Source organism: Bos mutus, chromosome 4 (genome assembly GCF_027580195.1).
Source record: "Bos mutus isolate GX-2022 chromosome 4, NWIPB_WYAK_1.1, whole genome shotgun sequence".
In the NCBI taxonomy this organism is placed as follows: Eukaryota; Metazoa; Chordata; class Mammalia; order Artiodactyla; family Bovidae; genus Bos; species Bos mutus.
Genome location: NC_091620.1, coordinates 48,076,353 through 48,101,934, shown reverse-complemented (window position 1 = coordinate 48,101,934; position 25,582 = coordinate 48,076,353). Strand labels below are relative to the sequence as shown.

At 40.8% G+C, this 25,582-nt stretch overlaps 1 protein-coding gene across 5 annotated transcripts in view; it reads left to right on the top strand.

Annotated features, from left to right (window-relative positions):
* Nucleotides 1–25,582, top strand: part of OSBPL3 (oxysterol binding protein like 3) — a 199,657-nt gene that overhangs the window by 153,928 nt on the left and 20,147 nt on the right. For all 5 annotated transcript variants that reach the window (XM_070369447.1, XM_070369445.1, XM_070369446.1 and 2 more), the window contains 5 exons: nt 1,309–1,402; nt 5,707–5,957; nt 10,431–10,568; nt 20,517–20,580; nt 24,094–24,172. In XM_070369447.1, coding sequence (XP_070225548.1) covers nt 1,309–1,402; nt 5,707–5,957; nt 10,431–10,568; nt 20,517–20,580; nt 24,094–24,172 — 626 coding nt within the window. The remainder of the gene's footprint in view (nt 1–1,308; nt 1,403–5,706; nt 5,958–10,430; nt 10,569–20,516; nt 20,581–24,093; nt 24,173–25,582) is intronic.

Sequence of the window (25,582 nt, the reverse complement as noted above, 5' to 3'; positions counted from 1 at the left end):
ATGATCTAACAAATATTGGCAATTTGATTTCTGGTTCCTCTGCCTTTTCTAAACCCAGCTTGTATATCTGAAATTTCTCAGTTCAAGTACTGCTGAAGGCTAGCTTAAAGGGTTTTGAGCATAACTTTACCAGCATGGGAAGTGTCTGGTAGTTTGAACATCTTTAGCACTTCCTTTCTTTGGAATTGGCATGAAGATAGACCGTTTCCAGTCCTGTGGAAACTGCTGGGTTTTCTAAACTTGCTGACCTATTGAGTGTGACACTTTAATAGCATCATCTTTTAGGATTTTGAATAGTTCAGCCGAAATTCCATCACCTCCACTAGCTGTGTTCCTAGTGATGCTTCTTAAGGCCCACTTGACTTCACAGTCTAAGATGTCTGGCACTAGGTCAGTGATCACACCATGATGGTTATCTGAGTCATTAAGACCTATTTTGTATAGTTCTGTGTATTCTTGCTACCTCTTCCTAATCTCTGTTAGGTCCTTAACATTTCTGTTCTTTATCATGTGCATCCTTGCACAAATGTTCCTTTGATACCTCCAGTTTTCTTGAAGAGATCTCTAGTTTTTCCAATTCTATTGTTATCCTCTATTTCTCTGCATTGTTTATTGAAGAAGTCCTTCTTGTCTCTCCTGGCTATTCTCTGGAACTCTGCATTCAGTTGGGTATATCTTTGCCTTTCTCCCTTGCTTTTCGCTTCTCTTCTTTCCTCAGCTATTTGTAAAGCATTCTGACATTTTCCCTTCTTACCTTTCTTTTTCTTTGTGATGGTTTCGGTCACTGCCTCCTGTACAATGTTACGAACCTCTTCCCTTGAATCTGTTTGTCATTTCCATATAATCATAAGGGATTTGATTTAGGTCATACCTGAATGGCCTAGTGGTTTAAACTAAAAAAAGTGGGGAAAACCACTATAAGTACTAATATTGTTTATCTATTCATATCCATAGAAGATTCTTCTATTCACAAATAGTTAAAAGACAAATTGTAACTCATGCTACTCAAATGCTAACAAATTCTGTAAAAGCAGTCTGAATTAATAGGAATTTTATGATGACTAAAATCTGGAATTTACTTATGTTGTCCTTGTCAGAATGAATCAAGAATGTGTAAGAATTTTAATAACATATTTTCTGTCCACACCTCCTAGGCAGACTGGTGTATGGGGCTTAATGAAAACAGCACCCAAAATTATTTCTATAGATTTATAATGTATGGTTAAAGATATTTGATTATTTGAAGCAAAGGTTTTATGAAATCTGGCTTGTTTACTCTAATGTATATTATTTCCTTTTTTCCCATAGATTTCTGAAGATGATTCATATGTCAGTGACATAAGTGACAACTTTTCCTTAGACAATCTCAGTAATGATCTGGATAATGAGAGACAGACTTTGGGTAAGATTTAAATTATTTGATCTCAAACTATTATTTGAGTGTTTGGATCTTTGCAGAATACTAATAAGTATATATTGGAGTACCTGCTGCAGACAGAGAATGGAGCAAGTTCTACATCAGAAACTTAAGACGTGGTTGCCACCCTCAATGGTTTTATAGTCTAGGTGGAAACATGGCACTCGTGTGAAAAATGTATTCATTCACATAAATTTGTCTGCTCATGCGGATTTCTGTTTTATAAAGTAAGGACATATGAATCATCATATGAATATCAAAAATTAATATAACAGATGCTCCTTGTGTGGTTAAACTTTCTGCAAACATATTAGAATATAACTTTGCCTTTAGGTATCTAGTGGCTTTCATAGTCTAGGCATGCTGTCGGACTTGTATTGTAAAAGGTCTGGTCTGAGTGCTAATTTAGTTTCAGATTCTTCAAGATAACTCATTTGAGAGTAACAAACTGCTATGCCCTTAGGGGTAGAGCTTCAGGTACCCTAAGATGTCCTTTTATTTCTGGTTAATCTTAAGAGTGAAAATGATGCCCAAAAAGTGTGAGATGGAACCATGGGGTACCTGGAGTGTCTGCTGTCTCCAAACAGCTCTGATTTAGGAGTAAGCAGACTAAAGCTTGTTTAGGAAGCTGACCTACCTTAAGAAGAATCTGCCCACTGAACAGGTTTTTATACGAGTCCTTTAGCATCAAATACTCCCAGTTTTGGTAGTCAGTGTGCATGGAGTCTGTAGGCTTATCTATGCCAGAACACCACCTCTTTTCATATCTACACGGAGGACAAGGACCATGTCAGGTCCTTTTTGATGTTTCAGTGTTTCCCAGCTCAGTATGTACATGTTAAATACGATGATGATGAGTTGTTACCTGAATGCCAAAGAGCCTGCTCTTTGAAGGATTACAAAAAAGACAGGTAATTTTACTGTCTTCTGGAAGAACATCCTTCCAGCATCATACCTGCTAGAAGTCAGAAGCTCATTATGCTCTGTGTCATTCCTGAATTGTTTCTGGAGAGATTAACCCTTTGGTGGAAAAGTCTGAGAACCAGTGATTCAAAGGTAAAGACCAGTCATATAGGAGCAAGTTCATATGCTGTTTTTTGTAAAAAAAGAGAAAAAAAAAACAAAAAGGTGAACTGAAAGAGAAATGAGAAAGCATCAGTTATTTCCTTAGCAAACAATACCCACACTAAATGGGAACCCTTGTTGTGGATGAAGAAGACAGACAAACACCAAAGTCTCCTTCTATTTGAGGCCTTAGGAAGGATCCCAAGGGGAACCAAGGGATTAGAGGGTTCAAAGGTCAAAGTTAGGAACAGAGGACTTGCCCAAGGACCTAAGACCACAGCTGTGCTGAGTTGACACCACGACTGAGCGACTTCACTTTATTTTTTCATTTTCATGCATTGGAAAGAAATGGCAACCCACTCCAGTGTTCTTGCCTGGAGAATCCCAGGGACGGGGGAGCCTGGTGGGCTGCATCTATGGGGTCGCACAGATTCGGACACGACTGAAGCGACTTAGCAGCAGGAAAAGCATGTCTAAGAGGTGAAGACCAGTTCTCTTTCTTTTCCACAGCCATGTTGCTAGAGTACTGACCAATGTTTTCTTAGCTTGAACAAACACTGGGCCAAACCCAGCTTTCTTCTTTGGCAATAATTGGAAGATTAGATCTCTACATATCAGTACTCTACTGAAAAGATTATATGTAGAAATAACCTTTGCATCTTAGGACACAATATTTCCTACAGAAGGAAATAGGATTGGGTCCAGGTCTTGAAAAATTACCACACTAGAATTTCTTTGAATCCTTAGTAAAAGCTAGGTATTTAGAATGTTTCCTATTAATTTATACCCCTCACCGACCTGCCCAGATCAGTATGCACATATTCAATTCTGTCACTGCATTGGGTGCTATGTGGGGGTTCAGTGGTTAAGAATATAGATTTAGGAACTGGATTTCCTCAGTTAATCCCAGCTCTGCCACTCACTGGTTATGTGTTCTAGGGCAAGTTTCTCAAGTTCTCTGTGCCTCAGTTTTCTTCATCTGTAAAATGGGGCCAATAATATTGTTTATCTCAAGAGGTTGTTGCAAAGGATAAGTGAAACAATATATGTAAAGTGCTTGAAAGACTGTCACAGAGTAAAAAGCTAGGCATGTATTAGCCTTTATTAGTAGTAGTAGTATTGTTGTTCAGTTGCTAAGTCGTGTTTGACTCTTTGCAATCCCTGGACTGCAGCATGCCAGGCTTCTCTTTTCTTCACTATCTCCCAGGGTTTTCTCAAACTCATGTCTGTTGATTGTGATGCCATCTAACCATCTTGTCCTCTTGTCACCCCCTTCTCCTCCTGCTCTTAATCTTTCCCAGCCTCAGGATCTTTTCCAGTAAGTAGGTGCTTTGCATCAGGTGGTCAAACTATTGGAGCTTCAGCATCAGTCCTTCCAAAGAATATTCGGGGTTGATTTCCTTTAGGATTGAATGGTTTGATCTTGCTGTCCAGGGGACTCTCAAAGAGTCTTCTCCGGTAGTAGGGTAATATTTCTTTACAACAAAGTATTTTGAGATTACAGGGAACACAGTTTTTAAAGACTCTTATCATTTGCAGCTGTTTACTTGATTTTTGCCTATGTTGAGCAACTGAAATAAATTCAGAATTTAATTGCATGTTTAGATTAACATGAGATTTCAAAGTATGACCTCACTTTCATATTCTCCTGTTCATCAAAGCAGCCTCATTATTCAAAGTGATTGACTTTAAAATAAAATACCGTTTTCTCATATGTTGGTATAATGCAAAAGGTTTCTTTTGAAAATAGGTTGTGTTGGGGTGGAAAAAGAATTTCAGAGCATAAAGTAATGGAAGTTGTCACAAATGAAAAAAATTGATGGGTGTAAATATCTAAGACGTAAATGTTTCACTCATTTAAAAAGCTGTGTAGGCCAAATGTTAAAGATAAATGTCAAGTGGCAATTAAATTGTAAAGCAAATATAGAAACAAAAGATTATGTCTTAATATATGAATAGGAAAGCAGATGATTCAGAAAAGAATATTCATGAAAACATTCCAAGTCACAATAGGAATTTTTTAAATGTAAGTTAAAACAAGGAGATAGCACTGTTCACCTAATGATTTGCTAAGAATTCAAAATGAATGCTGACAAGCCTAGAATGACCTCAGAACATGGACACTGGTACGCTTGCTGATGAATGGGAAATTTTGAAGAGCAGTATGCTCATATGAGGGCTTCCCTCGTAGCTCAGTTTGTAAAGAGTCTGACCGCAATGCAGGAGACCTGGGTTTGATTCCTGGGTCGAGAAGATCCCCTGGAGAAGGAAATGGCAACCCACTCCAGTATTCTTGCCTGGAGACTCTCATGGACAGTGGAGCCTGGCAGGCTATGAATCACAAAAGTGGGACACGACTGAGTGACTAAGCACACACACACGTGCTCACATGAATCAAATGTCTGAAAATGTTTGAGTTCTTAGACATAATAATCCCACTTCTATATGTCCTCAGAAAATAATCAGATGCAATCAAATATATAAGAATATGTACATTAACTACTTTTTTTTTCATCATAACAAGACACTGAAGCAAATCTAGAAGTCCAACAAGAGATGAATGATTAAAAAAATTAGGACTTATTCATAGCATTAAATTGTTTTACATTAAAACTGTTTTAGAAGAATTCTGGGCAGCATAGAAAAGTATTTATTTTAACTGATTAAGCAAAGCATTAAACTCTACAAACATTGTGAACTGTATGGAGAAAATAATAAATGAAAATACTCCAATATAAATGGCTACTATTTCCAGGTGGTAGGATAATAGATGACTTTTATTTCCTTTATAATTTTCCTGTAATATGCACAATTGTTTTATCAGAATTTGAAATGATCTTTTAAAATATTTTTTAAAATTTTCATCAAAACTTGAAGTGCTTTTAAACAGAGTTAAGGAGATCAGAAGTAACCTACTCTGGGCATAGCAGTCCAGTTTCCAATATTACCCTCAGTGCATATAAACTCTGAAGAACTAGCTTTTGAGCAGTAGCATGAAGAGTTCCCTGTGAAGAAAGTCCATGAGTTTTAGTGTTTATAATTTCAGATGCTCCATTTTAGCTGCTTAAGATTCTTTTTATTGTCTGACTTTAAGTTATAATCTGGATAATTGAGATTAACAGTATCGTTGTGTACTTGCTCAGTAAGAAGGATTTCTTTTTCCTTTTCAGTAGTAAAATAAAATGAAAATCTTTATAAGGCAACCAGGCTGATTTCCCTTTCAGGGCCAGTGATCGACAGTGGGGGGGAAGCCAGGTCCAAAAGAAGGACGTGTTTGCCGGCGCCGTGCCCGAAGTCCAGTAACATCAGCTTGTGGAACATCCTGAGAAACAACATCGGGAAGGACCTGTCTAAGGTGGCCATGCCGGTGGAGCTCAATGAGCCCCTCAACACGCTGCAGAGGCTCTGCGAGGAGCTGGAGTACAGCGAACTCCTGGACAAGGCCGCCCAGCTGCCCAACGCCCTGGAAAGGATGGTGAGCACGCACCCTGCCACTCACTGGCCTGCCTTCGCAGCTGAGCTGCGGGCGAGCAGGGCTCCTGTCCCTCTGCTTTCCACCTGGATTACTCATCAGAGAGGCTCATTTCCCAGCCACCTCCGCTTCCTAGCTCTGCCTGGCTGTTTTCAGTCACCTGGTCAGGAATGGCCATTGAGAGCGGCTTCGCTGTAACAGCTGCTGCCTGAGGGTAGTTCTGCTCTGTGATTTTGGGCTTCCTCTTTCTCTAGAACCTTCCATGTGATTGTTCTGATATTGCCTGGCTGGAAAACATGTCTTGAGGGCTGTCTGAGTGTTTGTTTTTACTACCCTGAGTGGGGAGAATTTAATTTTTTGAGCTCTTTTTTGTTTTGTTGTCCAGGGTAAATTTCCCATGAGAAAGTTTTGGTTTATTTTTGAAATTGTCCTGTTAGCCCCTGAATTTTTAGAAAATATCATTCAGTCACAGAAGAGGTTTTCACATCAGAAAGATTCTTCTCCCCCTGCCACTATTTTTTTTTATTTTATTTTATTTTTAAATCAGTTTTTATCAGAATATAGTTGATTCCCCTTCCCCACCTCTTCTTCTATAGAATAAGTTAAAGGATAAAAATCATCCTAGAAAAATTAATCTTTTGTTCTCTACTTAGTATCAGTTCTAATCAAGTAATGGGGCTTCCAATAAAGGGGTCTCCAAGAATTTCTCATCCTTCCCCTGCCTTGTGGGGACAGAGAACAGGGGTACCTTGGTGATAAGACTATGGCCAACTCAACCCTTTCTGTGACTGTGGCTATTTGCTCTTCAAAAGTGAGTGCCTCTTCCTCTTTTTGCCTTCTGGTATGTTACCTGCTCAACAGAAAGCTCATTGTGTGGGATGCTGGCACATCAGGGTCCTTCCCCACATTCACCATCTCTGTCCTGGGCATTTGCTGATTGGCTGAATCAGAGGGCTCACCTCTAGCTCCAGGGATCCAGCCAGACATCACCCTCTCACTGGTGGAGGATGCCTTTGTTTTCTAAATTGTGCACATTCTGCAGTTTAAACTCATTAAAACTTCAGTTTCTTCAGTAATTTGAGGATTAAGGGAAAATCTTAATTTCTGGTTGAAAGAGTCATCCCATCTCATCCCATACTGTCTCCAGGGACTTCGCCCTTCAAAGAGATTTTCTTTCCTGATACTAATGATAATAGGAGTAGGAGAGAAAAACAAGCTGTTTATTTTCTGTCTTCTTTGTTACTCTTCCCCCAGAGAATTTCTATGAACAAAGGGAGGTAAATAGATTCCAAGGAAAGTGTTAAAAGTTATCATTTGTGGACAGTGCTTTTCATTAAAGAGCAGATTGACTTTGAAGATGAAAGCATTTTTAAAGGTGTTTCATTTTTGTAGCAATTTAGAGACCCTTAGGATGTCAGCTGATTGATTGGAGTCATTTGACCTTGAGAAGTAGTTTGAGGAAAGGCACCAATACATTAAGAAAGGAAAGTTCAGAAAAGCATTAGGGAGGAGCCTAGCCCATGTAATAGGTTTGCTGCTCCAAGTATGAGGGTCAGCTCTACCCCTGCAGAGATTCTCTCTCATGTTGCCAGCCCACAAGGAAGATGCTTTGTTTTGCCTGCTCCCTCCCTTCTTTCTCCTCCTGCATCATGAATGATTCCAGGTTCTTTTCAACATGTGTTCTATTAAATTGTGAAGGTGATTCAGGGTTGACTCAACATTCCATATAGACATGTGACCTTGCTGCTAATCAGAAAACAGACATCTGAGGAAGCAGAGAGAGGAACAGATACCCAGGTTTCAAGAACAGACTGAATTGAGCACAAGTTGATTTAATAAGCTCTCCAGCTGCTCTAGAGTGTTTATACACTCTAGTATGAGGTGGTAAGGTGGGTCCAGCTTGTAAAAGGCATTGAAAATTATATGACTAGTGAACATTTATGAAAGGTACCCAGCTTTTTTCCCCAATATAAGAAACTTTATGAAATAAGCAGAGAAGGGGAAACATTGAAATTATTACTCAGTATTAGAAAGGAAAATTTGCTATTGCTACTTAGGTTTAATTTTTTTGCCTGCCTCCCTCTCAAAAGACCAAAAGAATACAGACATACCTCAGAGATGTTGTGTATTTGGTTCCAGACCACTTCAATAAGGCAAGTATCACAATAAAGTGAGTTGCATGAGTTTTTTGGTTTCCCAGTGCATATAAAACTTATGTTTACACTATACTTAGTCTGTTAAGTATGCAATAACTTTGTATCTAGAAAACAATATCTATACCTTAATTTTTAACATCAAGTGAAGTCAAAGTTGCTTAGTCGTGTCCAACTTTTTGCAACCCTATGGACTGTACAGTCCACGGAATTCTCCAGGCCAGAATACTGGAGTGGGTAGCCTATCCCCTCTCCAGGGGATCTTTCCAAACCAGGAATCAAACCAGGGTCTTCTGCATTGCAGGCAAATTCTTAGCCCATGCAGGAGACCCCGGTTCGATACCTAGGTCGGGAAGATCCTCTGGAGAAGGGATAGGCTACCCATTCCAATGTTCTTGGACTTCCCTGGTGGCTCAGCTGGTGAAGAATCTGACTGCAATGTGGGAGACCCTGGTTCGATCCCTGGGTTGGGAAGATCCCTTGGAGAAGGAAAAGGCTACCCACTCCAGTATTCTAGCCTGGAGAATTCCATGGACTATATAGTCCATGAGGTTGCAAAGAGTTAGACACAACTGAGCGACTTTCACTCACATACCTTAATTTTAAAAATGTTCACTGCTAAAGGAAAAATTTGAAATATCGTGAGAATTGCCAAAATATGACACCAAAGGCATGAAGTGAGCAAATGCTGTTGGAAAAACTTGCTGCAAAGTTGCCATAAACCTTCAGTTTATAAGCATCGCAGTTTCTGCAAAGCACAATAAAGCACAGTAAAATGAGGTGGGCCTGTACTGTGGCTCTTCAGTGTCCTGCAAGGGGAGCTGTGCGAAACGCTGAGACCCTCACAGCCAGGGCCAGTAAGATTCTTCTCATTTCATATTCACCTACAATTTTCCTTTTTAAAAAATTTTTTTTTTTTTTTACCATGCCACGTGGCATTTCGGATCTAGTTCCCCCAACCAGGGATTGAACCCATGACCCATGCATTGGAAGCATGGAGTCTTATCCAGTGGACCACCAGGGAAGTCCTTTCTTTTGCTTTTTGAGTTCTCATTTTTCTTCCAAGAAAAACAAAACTACTTGAAAGCTACTGTGTTCTGTCCTATGACTCATTACCCAGGCTCAGGAAATGACTCCCACAGATTTTCTTTGGTCAGATGAGTTTTTTTGGTTTCTACAATACCAAATTGCAAATGGTTAAACTTAGGATGCTTATTCTTAAACATTTTTTTCTATCTTGGAGTATAGTTGATTAGAAGAAGGCAATGGCACCCCACTCCAGTACTCTTGCCTGGAAAATCCCACGGACAGAGGAGCCTGGTAGGCTGCAGTCCGTGGGGTTGCTAAGAGTCAGACATGACTGAGTGACTTCACTTTCACTTTCATGCATTGGAGAAGGAAATGGCAACCCACTCCAGTGTTCTTGTCTGGAGAATCCCAGGGATGGGGGAGCCTGGTAGGCTGCCGTCTATGGGGTCGCACAGAGTCGGACATGTCTGAAGCGACTTAGCAGCAGCAGCAGCATAGTTAATTAATGGCACCCCACTCCAGTACTCTTGCCTGGAAAATCCATGGACAGAGGAGCCTGGTGGGCTGCAGTCCATGGGGTCGCTAAGAGTCGGACACGACTGAGCGACTTCACTTTCACTTTTCACTTTCCTGCATTGGAGAAGGAAATGGCAACCCACTCCAGTGTTCTTGCCTGGAGAATCCCAGGGACGGGGGAGCCTGCTGGGCTGCCGTCTATGGGATCGTACAGAGTTGGACATGACTGAAGTGACTTAGCAGTAGCAGTAGCAGTATAGTTGATTAACAGTGCTGTGTTAGTCTCAGGTGTATCCCAAAGTCATTCAGTTATACATGTAATATATGTATTGATTCTTTTTCAAGTTCTTCTCCTATTTAGGTTATTACAGAGTATTGAGCAGATTTCCCTGTGACTTACTCCTGAATCTTGAGGGAAGTTTGGCTTCTTTAATGCTCTTTGTCCCTCTCCTCCTCCAGAGCCTTAGCACAAGTCAGGATTGTCAGATAGTGGCAGATTTAGAGGGACTGACTCACCATCTTGAAAGCCTTTATCCACCTGCAGGCATCAAACCAAATGGACAATCTGATTCATTTGTCTCTGGGGCCAAAATGAACAGTATTTAAACCCACAACTTGAAATCAAATTCCATTTGGGTGTCATTAAGCCAGGGACAAATCTTTGCCTTTTTTGAAATAAACAGGAAAGAGAGAAAGAGAAGCTATATTTTGCTCATGTCTTTGTGAAAATAAATTTCTTTGTGATGGAGGAGTAACCAGGTTCTTGCTCTTTCCCTAGGTGTATGTGGCAGCCTTTGCGGTGTCTGCATATGCATCTAGCTACTTTCGTGCCGGGAGTAAGCCTTTTAATCCGGTCCTTGGAGAAACATATGAATGTATTCGTGAGGACAAGGGCTTCCGGTTTTTTTCAGAACAGGTAGGTATACACCCTTTTTTTGTTTGTTGGGAGAAGTTGCACATGTCTCCCATTAAGCGTGCTTTTGAAATATTTATTTCCCACCTGTCACTGGCTTCCCAGTAACAGATAATTACAGTTCTTCTACACATAAAAAGAGAGATCAGTTTCCTTCCACTGAAACCTCGCCACCACCCATGGGCTTAAAGGTGCTAGCCAGGCTGGGGCTCGCTTGGCTGTGTGCATCACCACAGTTCTTTCTGTTTAAACGTGTAGCAGAGAGGAATTTTTAAAGCACGAAGCATTTGCCCAAACTGCAAGTTAAGAGATTTAAAGTGTGCAGCCTAGCTCACTGACATCACCATTCTAAAACAGGAGCACTGCCATCAGAAGCAGGAGCACCAAATAAATGCATTATTCTTGGTTTTGATTTAAGAGAAATCATTCATTCTGTATATTTATTCATTCTATCCATAAACCGAGATTTTACCACATGCCTAGCATTGGGTGATGGGCCAGAGGCAGACAAGAATGTCCGTCCCTCAGCTAATAGATGGACAAGGCTTATGCTCACACAGCCCGAGTTCCCTGAGGTTCCACAAGACCCTTCCTATCTGTGTTAGCAGTGGGTAATATTCAAGAATTGTATCTCTGGACTCAGCCAGCCTAGATTCCAATCTCAGCTTTCTCTCTCACTAGGTTTGCAACCCAGGGCAAGTTCCTTAACCTCTCTGTACTTCAGTTTCTTCTTTAAAGTGGCAATGAGGATAATGGTGCAGACTCGGATGGTTTTGCAATGATCAAATGAGTTATTCTCTACAAAGCTCTTAGAGCACTTATCCTCGAAGTAGGAAGTGTTACATGAGGGTTTGCTATCCTTATTGACCTACGTATGACAGCATAACTTGCAGTAGTGGAATGTTGGGGACATCCACAATATCTGTCAATAAGGAATTGTTTAGCTGAAATAGAGTGCAACTTGACTGAAAATAAAGACCACTTCTCTCCCATCACGTTAAGGCAGCACCTCAACGTGTCTATCCCTAAATGTTAGCCTGGGAACATGAAACATCATTGATTCCCTCCCAATTCTTAGAAAACTGAGGATAAAAGGATGAGTTGCTAAAACATGATTTTCCTCCTATTATCTTGGTGCCTTCTTTATAAGTGGGCTTCTTTATAAGCGGACTGATATTATGGGAGTAAGAAGGGGAGGGTGGTATGACTGAGAGTCTTATGAAGATGGTGCTTGTCTTAACTGTGAATTATGAGCAGCGTTCTCTGAAACTCAAATGAAAATGATTAGCCAACAATCCCAAAGCACGTTGTCAATTGTTTTCTGGTTAGCAGTTAAAACAAGAAATTAAACGTTGATATTTGAAGAGTAGGGGTTTAAATCAGCAGTTAAAGGGTAAGATAATGTGATTCAAATTCAACTGGATTATTTAAACACTAAACCTAAAATGGAATGCGAATACATGAAAATATAATTTGGTTACCATGGTATTCTATGCACTCATGTGAAAAAAGAAAGGCCAAAAATAGCTCCAGACTACAGCAGACAATCAAGACGGGATGAATAGGTAGAAGAAAAGAGTAGTAACATGTGCTTGTGTAAAACTGAGCTTCAATTCCACGAGCCCCTGACAGGGCAGGGCTGATTTGGGATCTGTGGCTCCCCTGTGGTGGCAGAGAGAAAGAAAAGGGAGCCCCTGGACATGTGTGCACAGAGATGGAAAGAGTTACATAACTTAGTCTTTAGTTCCATGAAATGGATCCCAAGGAAATAAATAAGAAAGAGATCTGGTCATGTTTAGTAACATAGGGCGTGCTAGGTGTATTATGGACTGTTTTCATTCTAACCCCACCACTGTGTGGCCTTGTATGAGCTACTTAAACTTTCTAAACCTCGTTATTTGTCTGTAAAATAGGGATGATCATGCTTAGTTCATAGGCTACAGGAAGGATAAGTAAAATAACACACTGAAACTGAAAGTCCAATATTTGGCCACCTGATGCAAAGAGCTGACTCATTGGAAAAGACCCTGATGCTGGGAAAGATTGAGGGCAGGAGGAGAAGGTGATGGCAGAGGATGAGATGGTTGGATGGCATCACCTACTCGATGGATGTGGGTTTGGGTGAACTCTAGGAGTTGGTGATGGACCGGGAGGCCAGGCGTGCTGCGATTCATGGGGTCACGAAGAGTAGGACACGACTGAGCAACTGAACTGAACTGATGTGAAGCACATTCAGTACTTGATTATTGCTCTTATACTAAGAGGCAAGGCAGCTTTTAAAATGCTTTTTACTACCCAGTGTTATGAACGGTTAGAAGAGTGTTGAAGTAAGATATCCTTTATCTACTTTACTGATTCAAATGGTTCGAAAGTGGCATAATGTCACTGCTGAGTCTCTGACAGAAAGCCATCCAGGAGGCTGCCAGGAGTCCTCACAGCTGGCTTCATTGTGGGAATACCACCGTCCTGATCACGAGGGAGCCACTTCATCTGTCTGGAATTTAGCCTTATGGCATAGGTAGTTGAGTCTTTTAATATATCTGAGTATGAATGAGTCTCGCAGGGACAGAATCACACTAGCTAAGTTTATAAGAGACTGATCTATAAATCAGAATACTACCCTATGCCTTTAGAATATAAAATAGACTTGCCATGGGGACCAGATGACTTTGGTCAGCCTGACCAGGGATGTTTTCCCATAGACAGATTTCTTAAGGAAGACAAAATTGTGGTCATCACATAAGTATACAGTGAGATGGAGAGGTAACTGATTAATTCAATGTGCCAGGCTGTCTGCTGCCCTAGGAGTGGAAAGGGTTTTGACCAGGGTCCTCCTTTCCCAGCCACCAGGCAATATATCAATTCAGCCTCCTTACTCCCTCTCTTGCCCTTGTTGGTTACATTGACCAGCCTACCTTTTGTATGCGAAGGCTTTCTAATTTAACACATCTAAAGAGAGTGCCTGAGCATTTATTCTGTTTTATGCTGGTACCTGCCAGTCTGGCTCCTTCTGCTTCTAGCCCAGCAGACGTTCTGTTATGGAGGCAGCATGTCTCCACCCGTGTCCGTATGTGTAGTGATGGACTGCAGCTTTAGAGTTGGGAGCCTCTTTGCTTTCTTGTTCTTCTCTACAGTGAGTAGAGGTGCTGAATGACTGGTGTAATAAACTGAACAGAACCCCTGAATTAATATTTTGGGGTGGAACTCTAGTCTAAGGAGGACACTGTTGGAGATATCTCCAGGTGAAAGGACCTAAAAAAACAGATCAATCACCTTTTCTACTGAGTTTTCTAGACAACAGGGTTGGGTGATTAGGAAAGTGATTTTTATCCATTTCCTCCAAGACCTGGGATTTCATTTGCTTGTGGTTTTGGTGGGGATGGGGAAATGTTTGAAGTTGTCGGTGGCTAAGGAAGTTGAAGTGCTACTTCACAGAGTTCAGCTACATTGAATCTTGACCTCTTTATATCATCCCTCACGTAAAAGGCCCAAAAATGAAGTATCAAAATGACTCATGCAGTCAGAAACGAGAGAAAGCACTTGCTGTTCAAATTTTCCTCCTAACAATTAACTAGTATGGTGCTTGCAAAGAGCTTTATGCTTTTCAAACTTGATCAGGATCGTGTTTGATCATCACAATAACCCTGTGTGGCCAGTGAGGCAAGGATTAATTACAGATGAGAAAACCAAGGCCTAGCCCATCAGTGCCTTTCAGTGGTCCTCAGCTGGCACCCTCTGCTTCTATTCCAGCGTCTTCTCTCCCTGACCTTTTTTAGGTATGTCTTGTGTAAGTTTAGTGACTGTGCTCAGAGCTGCCAGAGTCATCAGCTGCCCAAGTGAAAACAGCCTTTTGTACTCTGTACAGACTATCGGATTTTGCCTGTCATTGTCAAGTAAACCTTTCATCCTGCAAACTCACATAGGAATGTGTTCTCGACTCCCATTGCAGGCTGGGCAGTGGCTTTTCAGGAATCAGTCATAAACATTCCCGTCACATGTGCTAACCTCTGACTGTTCCACCTTCTCAGGGGAGCGGTTTCCTTTCTGCCAAGAAATCTGATTCAGCCTTGGTTTTCTAAATAAGCCCAGAAAAGGGAGAATCCAGAAGGAAAGGACTTCCTTTACCTTCTCAGGGACTAGGGTCCAGCCAGCAGGTTCTTCCTCATTGGTTCTCGGGCAGCCTGGGTGGAGTTTCATCAGGGACTAGACTGGTCAAAAAAGTCATTTCAGTTCACTTTGCTTCTTTTTTCTGTACCTTTGGGAACAGTTTGGTGTCCATAAAGGATATGCAGTTAAGCTATTGTCTGAATGTGGCTTTTCCTGATTACCAGGAACTTCAGCTGTCAGATCACTGTTCAAGTCATTTTCAGCATTTACCCATCCAGCCATGACTGTTGAATTTTTGATTGAAAAGCTGAGCAGAGTTATGGAAAGTTACTAAACTGTAAGAGATTCATATGGAGTATTTTTTCCTTTGCTTCACAGACACAGCTCTTCTTCCTTTTCTATTACTCGTCAGATTCTGAAAAAAACATTCTTGGCTGGACTTTAAAAATACCATACCTATCACTTCCCACTGTGCACACTCACATCACCCATCTGAGTGGTTCTTTTATCTACTCATAGGCAGGGTTATTTACTTCTGGTTAAAATGGCATCTTATTTAAAGTAATTATCAGAGTAAATTCAAAGCTATTCAAGTAAAACAAGCAATAAATCAACTGTAAGGTGACCAAACCAGTGCTTCTGCATTTCTAGGTTATTACTCACTGTATTTTTTTTTTTTTTTAAAGAAAACGTGTGTTTATCAAATAAGTACTTAACTCTGAACTCAGGAGAAGAGAAACTAATTGGCAACTGTTCCCCGTCCCCCAAATCAGACTAGTATTCTTGGCTACCTCCTTAGTAGCTTTCTTTTATAATCCACATCCTGTTCATCAGCAAATCCCAGGGTCTTCCTTCCAAAGCCATTTTCACTGCCACCCCACTGGTGCTGGTCACCAAGCCCAAGCCATCGGCATCAATGACTGGACTTGTTGCAATAGACTCATTATCTGGTCCCTTGTTCCCACAGCCAATTCTGCACTCAGCAACCAGAGTGATGTCTAACGACTTCTGCAGTCACTTGGAATCAAACCACAAGTTCTGGCTGTGGCCCACAGAGCCCTCTAAGATGACACCCCCAGATATCATGCCTCTTCCCACTTTGACTCATTCAGCTTCAGCCACACTGACCTTTTTGCTCCTCCTAAAGCATTCTGAGCATCTGTCAGCCCTGCGCAGTGGTTGCGTCCTCTGACCTGGACATACTTCCCCTGGCTATCTATGTGATTGGTGTCTTACTTCCCTTAGCCTCAGGGATTTCCATCACAGAGTCCTGCCCCAACCACCGTATCCAGGATGGCATTCCCACTCACCATCTCCCATTTTCATTCTTGCTTTATTCTCCTTCCCATGTTACCACTGGCAAATCATATGCTTATATCTGTCCCACCAATTGCATTTCTGCACTAAAATGTAAATTCCAGGAGGGTAAAGATTCTTGTTTCTTTTTTCTCCTTGTATCCACAGTGACTAAGACAGTGCCTGACACATCACAGACAATCGGGAAATGTTTGATGAATGCCTTGGTCCCCTCCCTGGGTGATTTTTGACTGGTCACTTGTTCTCTTTTCCACAAGCATCCCTTCATGGTGAGAGACGCATCCAGACTAGGAGGACTCTATATTTATGGCTCTGAACAGCTGCAGGACTGAAAATTTAAGGTTTTTTTCCCTCAATCTGAAGAAGAAAAACCTACATAATACACAAATATTGAAACACTCATATTCTTGTCTTCTTACCACCCACCTCTTATATAAAGTGCATTCTGAAAGCATAAATCAAAAATCATCAGGACAGGGTGAAGAAAGACCTCAGCTATACAAATAAATCACAAAAATTCTTAACTGCCAGAGAAACTCATTGACTTTGAGATTGTAGAAAGAAAGATACATATAAATACTTGCACAATAAAAAAACCATATATACTAATTTCCTGAATGTTTAGTCCTTACCAGTAAAAAGTCGCTCCTATTTGATCAAGGGGGAGAGAAAATGATGGAGAAAGATACTAAAAAACAGTCCAGAGTGGGTTCAGCCAGCAGGTTAACAGTGTTTGCTTTGAGTCTAAATCAGTTCAGACTCAAACTCAAAATCTAATACCTTTCTGTGCCTGGGTTAAGATGTAATAAAAAGATAAACTCAACTAAATCCTGTACTACCAAAGAAAGGTTAGATGGTGCCCATTATTCGTTACTCCAGTAGATATTAGAGAGATTACCATCAACAAAAATTAAATGATTAACTGGGAATTACCCCCTTTTCACGGGTTTTAGACTTCCCTGGTGGCTCAGATGGTAAAGCGTCGGCCTACAATGTGGGAGACCTGGGTTCAATCCCTGGGTCTGGAAGATCCTCTGGAGAAGGAAATGGCAACCCACTCCAGTACACTTGCCTGGAAAATCCCATGGATGGAAGAGCCTGGTAGGCTACAGTCCACGGGTCGCAAAGAGTCGGACACGACTGAGAGACTTCACCTCACCATGGGTTTTTAAATTAATCGAAGCCTTAATAGAATCTTTTCCAATTGCCTGGGATCCGCTGCTGCCTCTGATACTGAGATTCAAAGAAAACAGATGTTAGAACGATAGTATCTTGAAGCCAGAGGAATTCTCAGACCTCATTTTCAAAGAAGTAAACAAGACTCAGAGGGGTTGGAAAGGTCAAACTCAGAAGGTTCATTTTCTAAATATCCATGATGGGAACTTAACAGTGTGCCTAAGCTTTGGGTAGGAGCCAGGGCCCAGCTTTGAGAGCAGCCATCAAGGAGCAGCTAGGGCATCGCAGGAAACAGTGTTGGATTTGAAGTCAGAAGACCTGAATTTAGAGTGCTGCCCTCGTGAATTTAGACGGCTGCCCTCGTCAGGGACTAACTGTGTAGCACTGGGCAGGCTCTTGACTGGGAAAAAAACCCGTTTCCTAATTCATAAGATAAGGGTAATGAAGACACAAGGTTACCATGAGAGCTAAGTGGAAATACCACTCATGAAAAAAAATTAAAATTTAATCTCTGCTGACTCTGTACTAGCAGATAATCCTGGCACTTTCCATGGGCTATCTTTTTTTAGTTTGCAGAGTCAGTGGTACTAGTCCTGTTTTACAGATAAGGTAAGGGGGGCCCAGAGGGTTTAAAAACACCCTCAGGGTCACTCAGCCAGTAGATGATATTGATGATATTGCACAGTTAGCTTCTAGATCTGGGGGACTCCAGGAGCAATCTCTCATTCCCTGACCCTCATGCAGCACATGGCAGAGGCTTCAGATATGTTTCATGAATAAATACCTGTGGGAAGGAAACATAGGAAACAAAAATAAGGCATCAATTTAGTTTCCCTGGAAAGCTTTGTAAACTTCTTAAAAGTCATGTACATCAAATAAATCACTCCCAGAGGTGTTTTTAAGCCAGAAAGAAATAAACCAAATCATTGATATGTCAGTGTTGGGATTTATGCATTCAGAAAACAGCCCTTCAACTCCATCTAAAGGCACTTTGCTAAGCAGTGATTCATTAATCTGACACAACTATTTTAAAAAGGTCAAATTTGCATTTTATGGGACATATGTATACTTTATGATATGATAGAGTTGCTTTTATAATTCATATGGACAGTATATTTATATCCTTGTTTCATAGGATTTTAAATTATTACAGAAGAGTTTATAGTTTTTATGTATTGTATTTTGCTTTGATGCTTATACTTGCCAGACTTGTAAAATGCCAAATTCTTGACCAAGACTGTGATCTTCACATTTTTTACTGCATTATTTCTATGGGAATGACTATGATCTGCTTTGTAATAATCTACTTAAAATCTGCCTACGTTATGGGGCAGGGGGCTATTCCATAGCTCCTGTCTGCTCCACTGGGGGGTGGATGAGGCGAGTGGAGTGAAGAAGTGAGGGGTCAGTATTGTCTTGCCCTAGTTTAGTTTTATATGGTGCTGTTGTTTAGTTGCTACATCATGTCTGACTCTGCACCCCTATGGACTGTAGCCTGCCAGCCTTCTCTCTGTCCATCCCCAGGAGTGGGTTGCCATGCCCTCTTCCAGGGGAATCTTCCCAGTCCAGGGACAGAACCTGCATCTCCTGCATTGGCGAGCAAATTCTTTACCACTGAGCCACCAGGGAAGCCCTCTTCTGTATGATCCCAAGGTTTAAAAAGTAACTCCACTGTTCTCCTAATGGGGAAAGAAGGGGAGACAAGAATTTAGCAGTTTGTGTGATATAATGTATCTTCAGGGGGTTGGATTGAAAGAAAAGACAGTGAAGCAAAGCATTTTAGGAGTTAGGTTTCTTAGTGTTTGAGATGAAATGCACATAAGCATGGAGAGGAGCTCACATTCTCAAGAGGCCACAGTGAGAATTAAAACCCTCCAAGGGACAGCAAATGTGCACTTCCCACCTCATAGTGGATCTGGGATTCATATGTTCATTGAGACTTGAAAGATAGCTGCGCTGTTGACATCTTTGTCCCTACTTTTCTTCAAGCCAAGTGGATACCATTGCACTCCCGTCCTGTCCCGGCTGTTCTCCACCTGGAAGAGGGCCACGGAAGAGGTTCTCAAACATGTTCCTCTGCAGTCCAGGGTTCAGAGCAAGGCCAGTGGTTATGGATTGGTCACCCCAACTTCCTGCCACACCTGTTCACCTCAAGCAGGCCTCTGAGTATTCTGAGTTCTTGATACGTTTGAAAACAGGGTGTGTCTACTTAAAGGACTTTTTTTTGGAAACTTTGAAAGCCACCTGTAAACCAAAAATGCTGGGTTTTACTTCCACTCCTCTCGGTGTGTTTGGGAAATGTTATTGTTAGATAATCTTTCTGGTTTCAGTTTTCTCATCTGTAAATGTCCTAAATGTAAGATAATGTTTGCTCAGAACCAGCTATGTCATAGAAATTTCTGGAAACATCACTAGCAGCATTACTCTTTCATTGTAGCTATTTAGTTGCTAAGTTGTGTCCGACGCTGCAATCCCAAGCAAGCATGCCAGGCTTGTAACTCATTTACTAGTACTGCGTGATAGTACTGTCATGATAACAGCGCACATACTGCTCCTGTGCCTTGAGTGTTACTGAGATAATGAAGAAATCTGAGGAGCCATTTTCTCTTTAGCTTCTTCATTAGTGAGCAAAACAGAAGTTAATGACCCCAGTGACAAAAGGCAGGGAAATGATCTACAGTCCCTGTTACAGAGGACTCTCTTTTCTATAATGTAATTGCATATTTACTCAAGATATTTTTATGAACAAAAATTGAACAAAAACTTTTTCTCAGCAATTGATTGGTCGTCTTGTCAGTGATCTAAAAAGTAGCTGGACATTTGTGATGCAGAGTTTTCAAAAAGATGCCTTGCATTGTTGACCCACTGAGTGGGCTCAGCAGATTAAAATCTGCTGAACCAAAGAGTTTTTTTGTGTTGCTTAGAAATACTTAACATTTAAAATATGTACTATTTGACATCTTAATTAAAACACTTGCAGGTACTTTCAGAATTGCATTGATTTTGACCTTGGAAGCTAATGTCAGGTTAGCTGATTTGTAAGTGGGCAGCCCTGTGTCTCTGCTTTTATTTTCACATCTTTCAAAACATCTCCACTCTCATCACTCACCACTTGGCTGCTTTTTCCCCAGGCTTCCAGAGGCTTCCATTCACAGGCTTTTTCCTGACAAGACAGAGCTGACTGTGTCAGGAGCTCCCTCTTGAGGACAGACTTGTTGAAGGGAAACTTAACAAGTTTCCATTCTGTTAGACACTGCGGTTGTGTTACATCTCAGTGCAAGGGAGAAAGAAAGGATTTTGTGAGACACAAAAGTTAATTTTTTGTGGTTTTTTTGCCTTTGTTTCCATCAGGTCAGCCACCATCCACCTATCTCTGCATGTCACGCTGAGTCTGCAAATTTTGTTTTCTGGCAAGGTAATGTGCCTCTATCATTTTGTGTAACATTATCATTTACTGTAAATGCTCGTTAAGTGGGCCCTGGACTTGGATCTCACTGGAACAATCTGTACCATTTGATGTTCTTGCGTCTCATCAATGAACAATAACTGCCATTTGTTGACTTCATAATTAAAGTTTCTGGAGGATAATTTGATTGTCTCCTTCTTTAAAAATTCTCAGTCTTTGGCCCATCACCATTGTTTATTCCTGTAACTTTTCCCTGTATCTTATTCTGCATCCATTTGAAATGCCTCGTGTATTTCAAGAGACAGTAAATATTTACAGTTATTAGACTCTAGACTGCAGAGTGTTCTTTTGCTTTTGAAAACTTTAAATTTTATTTCTGCAATTTTACATTGCCAATTTGTTTTTCAGTTTGGGGTGGTTATTCCTATGTTCAGTTTTTTATGTTTTTAATTTGGGGAGGGATGGTTGCTCTGAAGACAAAATATTGCTGCTAATATTTCCTAAATGGATTAATTAATTTTGTTAACTTATTTATTCCATAGTCAGAGCGTGCAATAAAAAGAAAATTTGAGCATCCCAGTGTTTTGAACCATGAGCACCTGTCAGTTTTTTAAAAGATTATTCTAACTGGTTAACACCTGATTTGCCACATGGCCTTTTTTTTTTAATGTATCTATAAAATTTAAAAGATAAGAGTATTTTATGAAAAATTTCCTTCCCCCATCCCAGTTCCCAATCATCCAATTTATCTCTCTGGAGGCAGTATTGCTAGTTTAGATTACAAGTACTATGGTTTCTTTATGAATCTTTGCTACTAAAATTTAGAATTGAAGCTTGACTGGAGACTTCTTTTTCATTAAAATACTTTGGAAAAATTTCCCATAATGTCTCTAACCTCCTAGTTGAAGTGTCATTGACCTTGTAAGGACTGTATTGTTGTTATTACTTTCAGTTCAGTTCAGTCACTCAGTCGTATCCTACTCTTTGCGGCCCCAAGAGCCACAGCACGCCAGGCCTCCTTGTCCATCACCAACTCCTGGAGTCCACCCAAACCCATGTCCATTGAGTCGGTGATGCCTTCCAACCATTTCATCCTCTGTCGTCCCCTTCTCCTCCTGCCCTCAATCTTTCCCAGCATCAGGGTCTTTTCAAATGAGTCAGCTCTTTGCATCAGGTGGCCAAAGTATTGGAGTTTCAGCTTCAACATCAGTCCTACCAAAGAACACCCAGGACTGATCTCCTTTAGGATGGACTGGTTGGATCATCTTGCTGTCCAAGGGACTCTCAAGAGTCTTCTCCAACACCACAGTTCAAAAGCATCAATTCTTCGGCTCTCAACTTTCTTTATAGTCCAACTCTCACATTATTACTTTGGTTATATGTTATTTAATGGGAGGGGTCTTCTTCAGGTACTTTCTGTGTGCTCCTTATATCAATCACAGTTTTCTCTTCAGCTCTGTTCGCTTCTTCCTCATCAGCTTTTTCCTGGGCAGTTCCACCTCTCCATAAGTCCATGACTGACAAATCTTGCTTTTTTTTTTTAAATCCATTTTGACATTTTTCTACCTCTTAGATTGTTTAGATCATTTACATTTATTATGATTATTGACATGTGTGTGCGTGCATGCTAGGTCACTTCAGTCGTGTCCAACTCTTTGTGACCCCATGGACTGTAACCCGCTAGGCTCTTCTGTCCATGGGCTTCTCCAGGCAAGAGTACTGGAGTGGTTTGCCATGCCCTCCTCCAGGGGATCTTGTGATTATTGACATAGTTGGGTTTAGATCTGGTCTCTTGTTTGTTTTCTGCCTGTCGCATCAGTTTTTTGTTCCCTTTTTTTTCTCTCTCTCTCTTTTTAACTTTCTTTTGTGTTGTTACATGTGATTCCATTGTATTTTTTTTTTTGTTGCTTTATTAGCTATATGTCTTTGTTCCATTATTTAGTTGTTGCTTTAGGATTCATATATCTTTAACATATCACAGTCTCTTTTCAAGTGATATTTTGCTACTTAACCTATAGCAAAAGAAACTTTAAAAAGTGTACTTCTGTTCTCCCTTCCTGAACCTTTCCTATTGTGGACAGACATTTTACATATATATGTTATAAACCCTGTCATACATTATTACTACTTTGCTTTAAACAACCAATTATCTTTTGGGGGATAACAACTTGCTGAGATAAATACTGTACAACTCACCAAATTAAAGGTACAAGTCAGTGGTTTTTAATATGTTCACATAGTTGTACAGTCATCACTACAGTAACTTTAGAACATTTTCAGCACTCCAAAAAGAAACTTCTTCAGCCAGTACCCACCTTTTAATGGCTCCCCACCACCACCCTCCTGCCCGCGTCCCCCTACCTTCCAATTTCTGTCAGCCTCTTGCATCCTTATGCAACCACTGATCTTCTTTCTGTCCCTATAGGTATGCCTGTTCTGGACATGTCATATAAGCTGAATCCTGCAGGATGTGCTCAGGGCCTTCCTGGCCCCAGCCCGTCTCTCTCTTAGACCAGGCCTTGCCCCGCTGCTGGCCTCCATGCATTCACCTTTGCTCCCCCGTGGTCTGTGTATTGTCACCTGGCCCCAGAGGGATCCTCTGTCTCTGCTGTTCTTTTTCTATTCCTTGTTTCCCTGATGGCACCACCGCTCGTGCATGCTGTAGAAATCTGAAATCATCCACAAATTCTCCCTGTCTGTCACAGCCTGCGTCTGATAATGTCACCAAGTTCTATTCTTGTTTCCTTGATGGTTCTGGGACCACTCCCTTCCCCTGCATCCACCACCACTGTCCTGGTTCACTTCATCCTCATTGATGCTTTGAGCAAATACAGATCACCTGCTTCTCATCTCACCTGCTTTTGTTCCATTTTCCACATTGCTGCCAATTATCCTGGCAAAGTCTGTATCTAATCACATCAATTCTGTCTAAACAAACACCTTGTTTCCCCCAGTGCACCCAAATCAGCTTCTTAGCCAATTATCAAGCCTGCTGTTTTTTGTACTCAAGCTGTATTTCACTGTTCTCTCTAAACAACCTGAGACCCACAGAACAGAGCCACATCCTGTTCTCTCACATCTCTCATGTCTTCTGCCTTAAACTGCCTTTTCTCTGCCAGGTGAACTCCTACTTATTCTTCCAAGCCCAGTTTAAGTGGCCCTTTCAGACAAGCCTCTTCTGATGCCTTCCCCAAGCATGGTGGTCATTCCTTCTTCTCTGGTTCCATTTCACCTTATTTCAACATACTCAATAATAGCCTCTCATGGGGGCCTCACTTCTTTTCACTTCTATATGCCTTTCATCCTGGGAGTTCTTCCAGGGGGTGGGGGCACTGATACTTTGTAGTTTTAGTTTCTCTAATTCTGTTCCAGGTACTCATTTGCTATTTATATTGAATAATGATAAAGTTTATTATGAAGAGATTATCCTATATTGTGATTATCATTTATCCAGCCTAAGAAACCTTGGATCTACCTAGCTCTCCCACTAAATATGTAATATTCAGTATTATTTCATTTCAGATGTGAGATGGAAAAACAAATTCTGGGGCAAATCCATGGAAATCGTTCCCATTGGCACAACCCATGTGACTCTGCCAGCGTAAGTTCTCCTTCTCTGGTTAGGAACTTTATAGAATTTAGGGCCAGGGTTTGGAAACAGGATGCCCGTTGTCCCCCGTGGTGCTGAGTGTGTGTGTTTTTCTTTTAATACATTTGACAGTAGCTTCAAATGTTCCTCATTTTGACAATCTCACATTTTCATTCTCTCTAATGGAAATGCTTCCTGGACACCAAAGTTCCCTGAATAGAGTTTTTAGAATTTTCATTTCTACTTTCTAACACAATTAGGAATGATAAGTTTTCTTTAACATCGTTGTCCTGCCTCACTGTCAAAAATTTTTTTAAAGAAAGCCATGACTTTGATCTTTCAGGGATTATTGATACTTTTTCATAAAGCAAAGTGGTAATGGTTATGGTCTCTGGAGCTGGAACTCATATGCTCACACTGCTACTTACTAATTGCAAATTGTTGGGCAGGTACTTAACCTTTCTGATCACCAGTTCCCTCATCAGTGAAATAGGGAAATATAAACCATCTACTTCATAAGACTGTTGGGATGATTAAACAGATATGGAAAGCACTTGAAATAACACTTAAAATAGTCACATGATTCATGTCAGTGTATGGCAAAAACCACCACAATATTCTAAAGTAATTAGCCTCCAATTAAAATAAATTAATTAAAAATAATAATACTTGGCACATAGTATGTGCCATGAAGTGTTTGGTTTTGGTCTTAATATCATTATCCTCATAATTATTATTTCATTCTGTAAGTCATACCTGGAATACTTTCTTACTGTAAAAGATTTAAGATATTTGTATCTTAAGATTTATATATAAAATATATGTGTGTGTGTGTGTACAGGCACACCTCAGAGACATTGCAGATTTGGTTTTAGACCACTGCAATAAAGTAAATATTACAATATGAATTTTTTGGCTTCCCATTGCTTATGAAAATTACTTTTTATATACTTCAGAGATATGAAGTGAGGAAATGCTGTTGGAAAAATGCTAATAGACTTGCTCTACACAGGATTGCCCCAAACCTTCAACCTGTAAAAACTACAATAGATCAAAGTCTTCCTGTATACATACGTGCCTACATACATGTACCCACACATGTATATACATATATAGTGCATGTGTCTGCCTGTGTGTACATATGCATATATGTGTGTGTGTGTGTGCGCGTGGAGACGGAGCACACTGTGGACAGCCTCTCCACCCTCCCCTTGTCACTCTCCTTTCATAGTTTGGTGACTTTAGACACACCTCCTCCAGTTCAGTTTCCTCCTCTGTCAAAGGACAGAGTGGGTTGTTTCAGGAGGACCCCCCCCCCACTTCCAGTGGAGCCTCTGCAGCTCCAGGATCTGATTGCTGCTGCCCCCAAGGCACCCGTGGGGAGGAGGGTGAAGGCTCTTAGACCACCCAGCATGGCTTTCT